The sequence below is a fragment of the Pongo abelii genome, chromosome 5, assembly GCF_028885655.2.
Source record: "Pongo abelii isolate AG06213 chromosome 5, NHGRI_mPonAbe1-v2.0_pri, whole genome shotgun sequence".
Taxonomy (NCBI): domain Eukaryota; kingdom Metazoa; phylum Chordata; class Mammalia; order Primates; family Hominidae; genus Pongo; species Pongo abelii.
Window position 1 is genome coordinate 134,214,124 of NC_071990.2, and position 16,290 is coordinate 134,230,413.

Consider the following 16,290-nt stretch of genomic DNA (forward strand, 5'->3'; position numbering starts at 1 on the left):
ATCATCCCTGAAAAGGACCACATGACAGACCTACTAAACACAGACTTTAAAACAATGGTTTTACAGAAGCTTAAGAAAATAAAGGAAGATGTGGAGAAAATCAAAAAACAAAACAAAGTAGAAATATCAATAAAAAGATAGAAACCCTAAAAAAAATCTGGAGCTGAAAATTACAATAACTGAAATGAATATTTTACAGGAGGATTCAAAGACCAATTCAGGCATGTAGAAAAAAGAAACAGTGAACTGGAAGACAGGACCATTGAAATTATTGAGTCTGCAGAACAACAACAAAAAATACTAAAGAAAATTGAACAGAGCCTTAGGAACACCATCAAGTGTCCAACACATGCATTGTGGGAGTCTCAGAAGGAGAAGAGAAATTATTTGAAGAAATAATGGCTGAAAACTTCCCAGACTTGAAGAAAGATATGAATATAAAGATCCAAGAAGCTCAACAAACTCCAAGAGAATGAATTCAAAGAGACTCACACTAAGACACACTATAATCAAATTGTAGAAAGCCAAAGACAAAATGAGAATCTTGAAAGCAGCAAGACAGAAGTGACTCATACATACAAGGGATCCCCAATAAGATTATCGGCTGATTTCTCATCAATAACTTTGGAGACCAGAAAGCATTGAGCTGATCTATTTAAAGTGCTGAAAGAAAAAAAAAAATCTGACAACCAAGAATTCTATATCCATCAGAACTGCCCTTCAAAAATGAGGGAGAAATGAAGACATTCTCAGATTTGAGAAGAAAGGAAAGAGAGAGGGGAGGGGACGGGAGAGAAGGGAAGGGGAGGAAAGGAGAGGAGAGGGCACAGTGGCTCACGCCTGTAATCCTAGCACTTTGCAAGACCAAGGCCAGTGGAACACCTGAGGTCAGGAGATTGAGACCATCCTGGCTAACACAGTGAAACCCCGTCTCCACTAAAAATACAAAAAATTAGGCGGGCTTGGTGGCAGGCGCCTGTAGTCCCAGCTACTCAGGAGGCTGAGGCAGGAGAATGGCATGAACTCGGGAGGCAGAGCTTGCAGTGAGCTGAGATTGCGTCCCTGCACTCCAGCCTGGGTGACAGAGAGAGACTCTGTCTCAAAAAAAATAAAAATAAAAAAAATTTAAAAAAAGAAAGAAAGAAGGGAGGCAGGGAGGAAGGAAGGAAGGAATGATGGATATTGAGCTTTGCACAAGAAGCTAAGATTTGTCCCAAATTTAGTAACAAAGAGATACTGTTAAAGCCTTTGAAGACAGAAGCAACCTGGTCAAAATTTTCTTCATAAAGATAAATAGAACACGGAGTACAGAATGTACTGGAACAATGAGAGACTAAATGCAGGGGACTCATTAGGAAGCTGTTGCCATAGTTCAAATAAGAGGTAACAAGGATTGGCTAGGGCAGTACCAGCTAGTATGAAACTATGGAAATCCTGGAGCATTTGTTAATGCCTGATTTTTTCATTCTTTTTCAAAGTTACCAATAATTGTCCCAGTAAAGCAATTAAAATACAATTTTGAAAATAATATTTAACATATTGCTATATTTATCCTCTATTGCACAACTCTGAAATGATAAATGGTTATTGAAGATTAGCTGAGAAGGCTGAGATAACTGTTGTATGAATAAAAATTTGGTGACATCAAATATTGGCTACTAGATCTACAAACAAATTTGTATAATTAATATAAGGAAAGCCATAGCAATCATCTATAAAACATATCCTTGAAAAAGATCAGAAAAGGATATAATAATACATATAGAAAATTATTACTTCAATGTGTTTATAACAAAGAACAACCATTTAATATTTTAACCCACCTTTGCTTCAATTAATATCTGAAAGGCATAGATATAAATTACAACACATTGAACCACTTGAAACATGTTTACCCCCAGTCTTTTTGGATCACCTAAAGTGGTGGAATAGGTAGGTTGGTGTTTTGGATTTCTGAAACAGTTCTGATGACAAACATATTTTCCTGCTGTCTCTATTAGTCTTCATGTATTCTAATATATTTCAATTCAAGCTACATTTCTGAGGATGTTTGGCACATACATAACATGCTCCAAAATTAGACCACATGTCCTGATTTAGGGTTTAAAAATTCAGTTTGCTTATGTGTGCCTGAAATCTGCCTGTTGCTTCATCCATGATATTTGCTGAGTCCTTAATCCATGCAGAGTTTTGTCCAGGACACAGAAGGAGGAGGTGAAAGAGAATAATTGAAATGCATTTTGTAAGGCTGCTTTCAAAGTATTCAATCTCTAGGTATAACAAAAATCATCAATTATCGAAAAGATATTTACTAATCTAAAATCAGCACATGTTAAATATTCAACAAATATTCATTAGGTTTTGACACAACACAAAGCACTGTATTAGACATGTGGGCAACTGGGGGAAGAATATTCCAGGCAGAGCTGTCCAAGCACACAATGTGAGAGACACAGAAATGTCAGATGTGGTTGCTATGCTTATAAAGCATTAGGCTTACAGAAGAAACAACGTGTGCACACAAAACTCTGAAATAACAGTATGAAATAATATGCAATCAAATATCAAAACGCCTTTTCAGCCCTTCAGCTCCAAGCTGACCCTGAGGAGGGCAATATGATCTTGGTGGCTCTGCAGAGACATCCACCCAGGAAGGCTCCCCCTCCCTGGGCCTCTCTCTTTGCTTTGTTTCCTAGGCCTCTGAGATTGGATTTTGTGGGGTTAGGTGAGCGCAGGCCCAAGAAGGGTGGTTACCACTGAGGCTCAATCACTATCAAGATGATAGAGGTACTGACACCTGACTCTCAGAAACTGCTACACCAGCTGAACGCCTTGTTGGAACAGAAGTCTAGATATCAGTTAAAGATCTGTGGTTTGAGACTAATTGAGTTTGCACATGATAGACAATAGCCTCAGAATGACTGCAAGGCTACAGGACTTTGAAGTACAAGATGTTAGTCTAATTCAGTTCTTTGGCTTTAACATAAAGGCATTTTCTCTGTAAATTTACTGGACAGATTCCTGTGTTAAATGAAGGTGCAGCCCAAGCACCTTGGATGTGTTGGACTGAGCTGCTTCTATTTGGCTGTAAAATCAATAGAAGAGGAAAGGGATGTCCCATTGGCAACTGATGTGTTCCAAATAAGTGAATATAGGTTCACGGTTTCAGACTTGATGAGAATGGAAAAGATTGTATTGGAGAAGGTGTAATGTAAAGTGAAAACTACTACTGCCTTTCAATTTCTACAACTCCACTATTCACTCATTAAAGAGAACTTGCCATTTGAAAGGAGAAGTGACCTCAATTTTGACTGGAAGCCCAATTTAAGGCATGTCAAGATCAAATGCTCTAAACTTTAGAGTCTAAATCAAAGCCTTCTGTGTTGATATTGTCTATAATCATATTGGAGATCCAAAAACAGAAGTGTATACAGTTAATAAAATGAGTAGAATGTCTTCAGAAACATTCCAAGATAAATGGTAGAGATGTGACCTTCTGGAAAGAGCATGTATCCAAGTGTTTAACTGAATACTCATCAAACAAATGTTCCAAATCAAACATTCAGAAGTTGAAATGGATTGTTTCTGGGCATACTGCATTGCAACTGAAGCATAGTTACTGCAGAAAAATTCACCATCCAAAAATTCCTGAAATGGTTCCCTAATTGGTAAATTTGGTTCATTGTTATTCTCCATATAGAGAAAATTTTCCAATGCTATAATTTTCTTTTACAATTAAAATATTAATTATCTTCAAAATAAACAAACTGAAGTTGGACTCAGAAAGGGGAAAATGACTTCACTGATCTTTCAGTTAATATTTGAAGGCATTTACTATACAAAAACTATAACACCTCAATAGTAAGGAATTATCCATCTCTGATATGTAAGTTAGCCATTTCATGATCTTTTCAGCTTTGAAAACAGCATATTTCTTAATAGCATGAATTTTGAAAGTAGCACTAAAATTGTGTTTTTATTACACATCTTGCTGTGTGTAGACCCATGCTCAGGCTCATTTTAAGTTACATAAGCCTGAGTAAGACAACAGAGACAAAAAGTTTAAACCATATGTGAACAAATTTGAAACTATTCATGTGTAAGCAAAATCAATATGAATTTGGATATTGTACCTAAAGAAAAAGTGGGATATGGCAGATGGTCTCCACTTTGGGTTTCTGAAAACTGTCAGGGTGTTTTGACACTGTAGTTACATAACCTTGCTACAGCAGTTAGATGACTGTAAAGTAATTATATGCTTGGTCACTGCATATATGATATATACTTGTCATCTAAATTTTATTTTAAAAAAAAATTTGCAGAGGCATTGTCTGCCCCAACCCTCTAGAGCTCTGCCCCTCAGATGCTGTAAGGTGAAAGAGAGGGCCTTGACAAGGATGGGACAATGGCAGCAGGCTGGCCATATGCACAGCCACCACTACCCCTGGCCTGTGGCCACTCCTGGGACAGGAACTGCTGGGCCACCCACTGACACCCATCTTGGCTATCCCCACTGCTTCCCAAACTCTGTTCCAGTCTGGGGCTGAGCCTGAGTGGGATGGGAAGAAGTCAAGACCCCAAGCAGAACACCAGAGGCTGGACACCAAGCAGAGCACCCTAGGGATGAAACTCTGCAGAGGGTGGCGATGAGAAGGATAGAATGGACATGCTATGAGCTCGCTCACACATCTCCATTTAAATTTCTTAACTCACAGTAATGATTTATCTTTTTCTACTCAAAACTAAATGCTGACATTCATATGATTATGAATCTTAGATAGAAACACTTCACATTTAACAGTAATATTTAAGCAGACTTCAAATAAGTGTGGGGTTTTTTTTTGTTTGTTTCTTTAAATAAGGTTATAGTAGCAACAAAAAAACTTCTCTGAAGACTTTCTCCATAGCCCTGCTCCACAGATTCCATAATAGTATAATGGATTTAAGCTATGAAGCCTCAAAACATCACAACTACATTAAGGCGATGTTCTCAAATTTAAGGAAACTGCCTAATTAATATTATGCTATGGTGGAACTATGTGTTGATTTAAGTTCATCTGTGAAACATTCAAATCAAAGCTAAAACTATAAATAGGAAATGCTGATGACAAGTCTGGAAAGGTACACTGTGACTCTTCATTTCTAACATTGATCTAACTTTCTATATTGGATCAATATATTGTGTTTAGGTGGTATTAAAAATGATAACCTACTTAATTTAAATGTTAAATTTTAAACTATGAGGTCTACATCAAAACCAACATTTGACTAATGAACTCTTCAGGCATAATAAAGGTTAATATTCTAGGCAGTATAAATAGTTTCTTCGCACCCACAAGGCAAGTAATATATAATTCAGACATGTGCACTTTATTATACAGAAGGAATATACCTCAACATAATAAAGGCTATAGATGGCATATATGTCAGCACCCACACCTAACATCCTATGGAATGGTGAAAAGCTGAAAGCCTTTGTTCTAAGAACTGCAACAAGACAAGGAAGCCCACCTTCACCACTTCTATTAAACACCATACTGGAAGTCCTAGCCAGAGCAATCAGGCAAGAGGAAGAAATAAAAGATGAGGAGGAAGCAGAGGAAGATGGCCAAATAGAACCTTCCAGCGATTGTCTTCCTGCAGGATCACCAAAGTGAACAACCATCCACACAAGAATGTACCTTCATAAGAACCAAAAATCAGAAGAGTAATCACAGTACCTTGTTTTAAAATCATATCAAGGAAAGAGGCACTGAAGGGGGTAGGAAAGAAAGTCTTTAATTGCCAACACCACTCTCCCCCATCCTCCAGGTTTTACCACATGGTGTGGAGAGAAAATTTGTGCCCTTGGGGGAAGGAAAGTACACTGATTGTGGGACTTTACATTGGAAGTCAGCATTGCCATGTAACAACAGAAAGCAACATGGCACAGAATTCAGCCAGTGCCCACAGAGGGCACATTTAGAACAGCTCTTGTCAGAGAGGAATTGTCCTACCCAGCAGTCAGAACCTGAGTTCCACCAAGCATCTCCAATGTGGGATAAAATTCTCTGGGGTTCTAAATAAACTTGAAAGGCAGTCTAGGCCAGGGGTTCCCAATCCCTATGCCATGACTGTGGCCTGTTAGGAATTGGGCTGCACAGCAGTACCAGTCCATGGCCTGTTAGAAAGTGGCTGCACAGTACAAGATGAGTGGCATTACTGCCTGAGCTCTGCCTCCTGTCAGATCAGTTGCAGCATTAGATTCTCATAGGAATGGAAGCCTGTTGTGAACCGTGCATCTGAGGAATCTAGGTTGCATGCTCCTTATGCGAATTTAACTAATGCCTGACGATCTGAGGTGGAACAGTTTTATCCAGAAAGCATCCTCTACCCTGTCCATTAAAAAATTGTCTTCCACAAAACCAGTCCCTGGTGCCAAAAAAGTTGGGGACAGCTGATTTAGGCCACAAGGACTACAATTCCTAGGCAAGTCCTAGTGCTGTACTGAGCTCAGAACCAGTAGCCTTGGAGTGCACGTAACCTAGTGAGGCAGCAGCTGGAGTAGTCAAAGGAGTGGTTGCATCACCCTTCCTCCAACTCCAGGCAGCACAGCTCACAGCTTTGAGAGAGACTCCGTCCCTCTGCCTTAAGAAAGGAGACAGGAGCATAAAGAGGACTTTGTCTTGCAATTTGGATAACAGCTCAACCACAGTAAAATAAAGCACCAAGCAGAGTACTGAATCCCCCAACCCAGGCCCTAGCTCCCTGATGATATTTCTAGACACACACTGGGCTATAAGAGAACTTACTGCCTTGAATGGAAGGACCCAGTCCTGGCAAGAATCATCACCTGCTAACTAAAGAGCCCTTGGGCTTTGAATAAACATCAGTGATAGCCAGGCAGTACTCACCATGAGGCTTGGGTGGGACCCAGTACCATGCTGGTTTCAGGTGTGACCCAGCACATTCCCAGCTGTGGTGGCCCTGGGGAAAGACTCATGCTTCAGGAAAGGAGAGGCAAGAGTAAAAGGACTTTGTCTTACAAATTGGGTACCAACTTAGCCACAGTAACATAAAGCACCAAGCAGACTCCTAAAGTCCTCAATTCCAGGACTTAGCTCCTGGATGGCATTTCTAGACCCACCCTGAGCCAGAAAAGAACCCACTTCCCTCTCCTATAAGAAATGCTAAAGAAATTTCTTCAATCTGAAAGAAAAAGACATCAATAACCAATAAGAAAGCATCTTAAGTTACAAAACTCACTAGTAAGTACACAGACAAACATGGAGCATTATAACTCTGTAACTGTGGTGTAAACTTCTCATATCTTGAGTAGAAAAACTAAAAGATGAACCAATCAAAAATAATAGCTATAAAAGCTTTTTAAGACATAGACAGTATAAGATATAAATAGAAACTATTAAAAATTAAAAGTATGGGGGATGAAGTTAAAGTATGAAGCTTTTATTAGCTTTCTCTTTGCTTGTTAGTTTATACAATCAACGTTAAGTTGTCATCAGTTTAAAATAATGAATTATAAGTTGTTATTTACAAGCTGCATGATAACCTCAAATCAAAAAACCTACAACAGATACACAAAAAATGAAAAGCAAAAATTAAAACATACCATCAGAGAAAAACACCTTCACGAAAAGGAAGACAGGAAGAAAGGAAGACAACACCACAAAATAAAAAACAAAATGGCAGGAGTATGTCCTTACTTAACAATAAAACATTGAATGTAAATGGTCTAAACTCTCCAATCAAAAGACATAGAGTGGCTAAATGTATAAAAAAGAAAAAAAATCAAAGGCAATGGTCTGTTGTGTACAAGAAACACACTTCACTTATAAAGACACACATAGACTGAAAATAAAGGGATAGCAAAGATTTCCATGCAAATGGAAAACAAAAGGAGCAGGGGTAGCTATATTTTTATCAGACAGAATAGATTTCAGGACAAAAACCATAAAAAGAGACAAAGAAATTAATTATATAATGATAAAGAGGTCAATTCTGTCAGAGGATATAACAATTGTAAATATATATGCACCTAACACTTGAGCACACAGATATATAATGGACATATTATTAGAGCTAAAGAGAGAGATAGATCCCAATGCAATAATAGCTGGAGATTTCAAAATCCTACTTTCAGCATTGGACAGATCATCCAGAAGGAAAAAAAATAAAGAAACATTGGATTAATCTGCATTACAGACCAAGTGGACTTAATAGATAGTTACAGAAAATTTCATCCAGTGGCTACAGGATAAACATTCTTCTCCCCAGCACATGGATCATTCTCAAGGAGAGACCATATGTTAGGTCACAAAACAAATCTTAAAGCATTAAAAAAAATTGAGATCATATCAGGTATCTTCTCTGACCACAATGGAATAATACTAGAAATCAATAGCAAAGGGAATTACGAAAACTATACAAACATACAGAAATTAAACAATGTGCTCCTGAATTACCAGTGGGTTAATGAAGAAATTAAGAAGAAAGTTAAAAATTTTATTGAAACAAATGAAAATGGATATGCAACATAACAAAACTTATGGGACACAGCAAAATCAGTCTAAGAGGAAAGTTTATAGCTATAAGTGCCTACACTAACAAAGAAGAAAACCTTCAAATAAACAGCCTAATGATATATTTTTAAAAACTAGAAAAGGAAGAACAAACCAAACCTGAAATTAGTAGAAGAAAAATAATAAACATCTGAACAGAAATAAATGAAATTGAAATAAAAAACATACAAAAAAATAACAAAACAAAAAGTTGCTTTTTGAAAAGATAAAAACATTGACTTTTAGTGAGACTAAGAAAAAAAGATAGAAGAAAAATAAACTCAGAGATGAAAAATGAGACATTATAACCAATACTGCAGAAATTCAAAAGCTCATTAGAGATTACTATGAGCAACTATATACCGATAAATTGGAAAACCTAGAAGACATGAATAAATTCCTACACACATGCAGCCTACCAAGATTGAACCACAAAGAAATCCAAAACCTGAACAGACAAATAACAAATAATAAGATTGAAGCTGTAATAAAAGATCTCCCAGCAAAGAAAAGCCCAGGACTTAAAGGCTTCAGTGCTGAATTTTACCAAACAATTAAAGAAGAACTAATATGAATCCTATTCAAACTAGTCCAAAAAATAGAGAAGGGAATGCTTCCAAACTCATTCAATGAGGCTAGTATTACCCTGATACCAAAACCAGGCAAAGACACATGAAAAAGAAAACTACAGCCCAACATCCCTGATGAACATTGATGCAAAAAAACTTCAACAAAATACTAGCAAACCAAATGCAACAACACATTAAAAAATTATTCATCATGACCAAGTTGGATTTATCCCAAGGGTGCAAGGATGGTTCAACATGCACAAATCAATTGATGTGGCACATCATATCAACAGAATGAAGAACAAAAACCATATGGTCATTTCAATTGACACTGAAAAAACATTTGGTAAAATTCAACATTCCTTCATAATAAAAACCCTCAATAACTGGGTATAGAAGGAACATACCTCAACACAATAATAGCCATTTATGACAGACCCATGGCTGGTATCATACTGAATGAGGAAAAACTGAAAGCTTTTCTCAAAGATCTAGAAAAGACAAGGATGTCCATTTTCACCACTATTATTCAACATAGTAGTGAGGTCCTCACTAAAGTAATCAGACAAGAGAAAGAAATAAAATGCATCCAAATTGGAAAGGAGGAAAATTATTTTTGTTTGCAGATGCTATTATCTTATACTTGGAAAACCCTAAAGACTCCACCAAAAAACTAATAGAACTGATAAACAAATTCAGTAAAGTTGCAGGATACAAAATCAACATAAAAAATCAGTAGCATTTCTGTGTCAACAGCAAGCAATCTGAAAAAGAAATCAAGAAAGGAATAGCATTTGTTATAGCTATAAATAAAATACAATACCTAGGAATTAATTTATGCAAAGAAGAGAAAGCTCTCCACAATGAAGTCTGTAAAACATTGATGTAAGATATTGAAGAGGACACAAAACATGGAAAGATATACCATGTTCATAGATTGGAAGAATCAATATTGTTAAAATGCCCATACTATCCAAAGCATTCTATAGATTCAATGCAATCTCCATCAAAGTACCAATGTCATTCTTCACAGATATAGAAAAAAATTCTAAACTTTATGTGGAATCACAGAAGATCCAGAAACCCTCTTGAGCAAAAAGAAAAAAAACTGGAGAAATCACATCACCTGACTTTAAATTATACTACAGAGCTCTAGTAACCAAAACTGCATGGTACTGGCATAAAAACAGACACATAGACCAAAGAAACAGAATAGAGAACCCAGAAATAAACCCAAACATCTACAGTGAACTCATCTTCAACAAAGATGCCAAGAGCATATATGGGGGAAAGGACAGTTTTTTCAATAAATGGTGCTGGGAAAACCGGATACCCATATGCAGAAGAATGAAAGTAGACCCCTATCTCTCACCATATACAAAAATCAAATAAAAATGAATTATATACTTAAATATTTGACCTCAAACTATGAAACTACTAAAAGAAAACTTTGGGGAAACTCTCCAGGACATTGGTCTGGACAAAGATTTCTTGAGTAATACCCCACAGGCACAGGCAACCAAAGCAAAAATGGACAAATGGAATCACATGAAGGTAAAAAGCTTCTGCACAGCAGGGGAAACTATCAAGAAAGTAAAGAGACAACCACAGATTGGGATAAAATATTTGCAAACTATCCATCTGATAAGGGATTCATAACCAGAATATGTAAGAAGTCCAAACAACTCTATGGGAAAAAATCTAAAAATCCAATCCAAAAATGGGCAAAAGATTTGAATAGACATTTCTCAAAAGAAGTTATACAAATGGCAAGCAGGCATGTGAAAAGGTGCTCAACATCACTGATCATCAGAAAAATGCAAATCAACCAGGCGCAGTGGCTTACACCTGTAATCCCAGCACTTCTGGAGGCTGAGGCAAGAGGATCACCTGAGGTCAGGAGTTCGAGACCAGCTGGACAACATGGTGGAACCCCGTCTCTACTAAAAATACAAAAATTCGCTGGGTATATTGGCGGGCACCTGTAATCCCAGCTATTCGTGAGGCTGAGGCAGGAGAATCGCTTGAACCCAGGAGGTGGAGGTTGCAGTGAGCCAAGATCGCACCATTGCACTTCAGCCTGGGCGACAAGAGTGAGGCTCTGTCTCAAAAAAAAAAAAGAAAAGAAGCAAATCAAATCAAAACTACAATTATATCAACTCACACCTGTTAAAATGACTTATAACAAATGCTGGTGAGGATGTGGAGAAAAGGGAACCCTTGTACACTGTTAGTGGGAAGGTACATTAGTACAGTCACTGTGGAGAACAGTTTGAAGGTTTCTCAAAAAACTAAAAATAGAGCCACCATACGATCCAGCAATCCCACTGCTGGGTATATACTCCTTAAAAAGAAAATCAGTATATAGAAAAGATATCTGCACTTTCATGTTTATTGCAACTCTGTTCACAATAACCAAAATTTGGAAACAACCGTGTGGTACATGTACACAATAAAGTACTATTCAGCCACAAAAAAGAATGAGATCCAGTCATTTGCAACAATATGAATGGAATTGGAGATCATTAGGTTATGTGAAATAACGTAAGTTAGGCACAGAAAGACAAACATCACAAGTTCTCACTTATTTGTGGGATCTAAAAATCAAAACAATTGAACCCATGGAGATAGAGATAGAGAATAGAAAGATGGTTACCAGAGGCTGGGAAGAGTAGTTAGGGGAGGGGTGGGGAGAAAGTAAGGAGATTAATGGGTACAAAAAAATAGTTATAATGAATGAATAAGGTCTAGTATTCGATAGCACAACAGGGTGACTATAATCAATAATAACTTAATTGTACATTTTAAGATATCTAAAAGAGTATAATTGAATGGTTTGTAATGCAAAGGATAAATGCTTGAGGGGATGGAAACCCCATTCTTCATGATGCGATTATTACCATTGCATGCTTGTGCACAAACATCAAAACATCTCATGTACCCTGTAAATATATACATCTACTATGTACCCATGAAAGTTAAAAATAAAATAATTAACAAAAAAAGTTGAATAAGTAAATTCATCTTTAAGTTAGGTTATTAGACATAGTTTGTCTCTGAAGAAATATGCAAGCTTTCTTCTATGATGCAATGAAAGTGTCTGAACAAAATTGTACTTCTCTTAGCTGCTCAGAAACTCTTAGAACCATACTTAATATCCCGTTGTAATAAGCAGCTCTTTACCATGATTCTTCATAACAACTGCTTCCTCTATTCATATGGGTTCTAGTTTGTTGTTAGAACTAAAGTATCCTATTATTAATTATATTAGATATAATTAGAAACTTCAAATCCTTCTGGAACGATATGACCTACAAATGCTAAACAAATTAATTAAATAAAAAAGAAAAGTGATGAGAGCCTGTTCCTTTAACACTCAGTCTAAGAGGTGATGTAGGTCCCAAAAGTTTGGTGAATATGAGAAGAGAAAACAATCGACTATGTGCATACTTCAAACATACTCAATAAGATGAGATCTGATTCTATGAGAGCAGGGAAGGATATTGAGTCCTCCCTTTCTCTCACAACCTACATCCAGTCTTTCAGCAAAACCTGCCAGTGCTACTTTCAAACTTTATTTGGAATCTGTCCACTTCTCAATACCTAAACTTCTACCACCTCTTGGTCTCAGATCCATCATCTCTCTGCCATAATGATCACAACAGCTTTTTAACTGCCCTCTGCTTCTTTGGTGACCTATACCCTGGAGTCTATTCTTAACATTGCGTTCCTCCTGCCCTTCTGCCTCCATTTCCTACTTTTCTCCTCTTCTGTCACATCACTGTAATAACCACACCAACCCTTTTTCTGTTCCATAGGTTAGACACATACTCTGACCACAGGATCTTGGAATTTAGAATTCCCTCAGCCTGGAAAGCACTTTTTTCAGATACTCACATGATCTATTGCCTCATTTCTTTCAGGTCTTTGCTGAAATCTCACGTGATGCCCTCAGATGACCTTTTAAAAATTTCAGCCCCACGCTTGCCACCCTATTCACCTTCCCCACTTTATTTTTTCCATAACATTTACTTCCACCTCATATCATAGATAGGTAGACAGATGAAAGATACCTATATAAAGATAGGTAGATAGATGATAGATAGATAATTATCTTTTTTAAAAATTTATTATCTCCCCACACTAGAATATAAATTTCAAGGGGGCAGGAATTTTTAATCTGTTTTGTTCACTTCATTGCCCAGAACAATGTTTAGACATAATAGGTACTCAAAAAAAATTTGCAGAGTTAATAAATTAAGGCAGCTGGGCGTGATGACTCATACCTGTAATCCCAGCACTTTGGGAGGCCGAGCAGGTGGATCACTTGAGGCCAGGAGTTCAAGACCAGCCTGGCCAACATGGTGAAACCCGTCTCTATTGAAAATACAAAAAACTAGCTGGGTGTTGTGGCTCACACTTGTCATCTTTGGGAGGCTGAGGCATGAGAATTGCTTGGACCTGGGGGATAGAAGTTGCAGTGAGCTGAGATCACGCCACTGCACTCCAGCTTTGGCAACACAGAGTCTCTCTCTCAGAAAAAAAAAAAAAAAGAGAGAGAGAGAGAATTAAGGCAAGACATTCAGACATCACTAGTTGATGGAAAACATAAATGAGCAACCATGTTCCTTGAAATGAAGTGAATGGGACATCCTTATGGGGATGTTCAGGAGGCCCTTGGAGATGAGGTTCTAGAGAAAGGCCATTCAGAAATAAGTCAATTCAATTCACAGTGGAAGTGATAATAGAGTGCTTGCCTTTTAGAAACTGAAGCACTGACATATGGCATGATTAAATAAGAAATAATTATGATACAATTAAATAAGAATAGAGTAAATGATTATGATAAATAACACTGGAATTTGTCAAAATCCACCTTGTCAAAATCAAGGTGTCTCTGTAAGTAGTTTTTGTGGGTTTGTTTGTTTGTTTGTTTTTGAGACAGAGTCTAGGTCTGTCACCCAGGCTGGAGTGCAGTGTCACTATCTTGGCTTACTGCAACCTCTGCCTCCCAGGTTCAAGCAGTTCTCCCTGCCTCAGCCTTCCAAGTAGCTGGGATTATAGGTGCCCACCACCACGCCCCACTAATTTTTGTATTTTTAGTAGAGACGAGGTTTTGCCAAATTGGTCAGGCTGGTCTCGAACTCCTGACCTCAGGTGATCCTCCTGCCTCGGCCTCCCAAAGTGCTGGAATTACAGGCATGAGTCACCACACCCAGCCAGTTTCTGTGGGATTTTTTTATTTTATTATTATTATTATCATTATTATACTTTAAGTTCTGAGATACATGTGCAGAACATGCAGGCTTGTTACATAGGTATACACGTGCCATGGTGGTTTGCTGCACCAACAAACCCATCATCTACATTAGGTATTTCTCTTAATGCCATCCCTCCCTTAGCCCCCGACTCCCCGACAGGCCCTGGTGTGTGATGTTCCCCTCCCTGTGTCCATGTATTCTCATTGTTCAACTCCCACTTATGAGTGAGAACATGCAGCATTTTGTTTTCTGTTCCTGTGTTAGTTTGCTGAGAATGATGGTTTCCAGCTTTATCCATGTCCCTACAAAGGACGTGAACTCATCCTTTTTTACGGCTGCGTAGTGTTCCATGGTGTATATGTGCCATGTTTTCTTTATCCAGTCTACCATTGATGGGTATGTGGGTTGGTTCCAAGTCTTTGCTATTGTGATCAGTGCTGCAATAAACATATGTGTGCATGTGTCTTTATAGTAAAATGATTTATGATCCTTTGGTATATACCCAGTAATGGGATTGGTGGGTCAAATGGTATTTCTGGTTCTAGATTCTTGAGGAATCGCCACACTGTCTTCCACAATGGTTGAACTAATTTACACTCCCACCAACAGTGTAAAAGTGTTCCTCTTTCTCCACATCCTCTCCAGCATCTGTTGTTTCCTGACTTTTTAATGATCGCCATTCTAACTGGCGTTGTGTGGTTTTGAGAATAGTTCCAAAAGAGGAATTCCTAAAATAATTTTAGCCATGTGTATTCAGAAAGAAGTATGTGAATCGACATGATTTTCTTAGGTGTATAAGATATTGGTTTCGTTACATTAAAATTAATAGTGCTGCTTTCATCACACTTAATATCTCTTTAGCCTAGACCTGACTTAAACCACTTACAATCCTGCCATATCACCTCTTAGATTACAATCAGCTTACACTTTAAGGACTTTACTACATTAACCTCATCAGCTATCTTAGCAATGAGAAAGGAAAACTATTAATCTTAAACTGATGTGACTCTATTTCGCCATTTACTCATGTAGTTTTCAAATCACAGACCCACACAGGGAAATATTTTTCTGTTCACTGGTGAGGAGTCAGGGACCAGAGATGTTCACATTGAATGTGATGATTTCTAAGCTACTTTCTAGCTCCGATTTCTGTGACTTCATAATTCATATTTGCTCTCCCAGTAAATATATCCATAATAGATGAAAAATAAGCTATACTGAAACTTAAGAGTTGATCGTGGATCTATGCAATGATCATCAACAAAGTTTTCCCAGGTAAATCAAGTTGATGTTTACTAGTGAATTTTTCACAAGTTGTCTCTTTACCTGTTAGGATCATTACAGGGGATCCAGTTTACTTCAGGGTCTGGGATGTCCTCCAAGTATGGGTAGAGAGAGTCCCTGTTGAAGTTCCAGCCATAAATAGCATCTTCTGGAGTCACAATAATATGCGCACCCTGTTAAAAATGCAACTTAATCCAAAGGGGGGCCTGCAAAAGGAGCTGAGGAACTGAGTGGCTGAGTAACAACTATTTGGGCTTCCCCCCACACCCCTTAAATCTTATTTTGTTTTCTATATTTTTATAATTTATTTTCTTTTCCAAAGCATTTTAATTTCCTTTATTTCAGCACACTGTCACTTCTTTTTATTTTTCTTTTCTTTTCTTTATTTCTAATTTTAGATTCAGAGGGTACATATGCAGGTTTGTTACATAGATATGTTACACAATGGTGAGGTTTGGGCTTCTAGTCAAGAATTTTTTTTCTCTCTCCCTTTTTTTTTTCAGATGGAGTTTCGCTCTTGTTACCCAGGCTGGAGTGCAATGACGCGATCTCGGCTCACCACAACCTCCACCTCCTGGGTTCAAGCAATTCTCCTGCCTCAGCCTCATGAGTAGCTAG

At 37.7% G+C, this 16,290-nt stretch overlaps 1 protein-coding gene and 1 pseudogene across 1 annotated transcript in view; one reads left to right on the plus strand and one right to left on the minus strand.

Annotated features, from left to right (window-relative positions):
* VNN1 (vanin 1) overlaps positions 1 to 16,290 on the minus strand; it is a 32,497-nt gene that overhangs the window by 13,729 nt on the left and 2,478 nt on the right. The window contains exon 2 of the mRNA XM_002817373.4: positions 15,715 to 15,845. Coding sequence (XP_002817419.2) covers positions 15,715 to 15,845 — 131 coding nt within the window. The remainder of the gene's footprint in view (positions 1 to 15,714; positions 15,846 to 16,290) is intronic.
* Positions 1,855 to 15,708, plus strand: LOC129060069 (cyclin-G1-like; annotated as a pseudogene).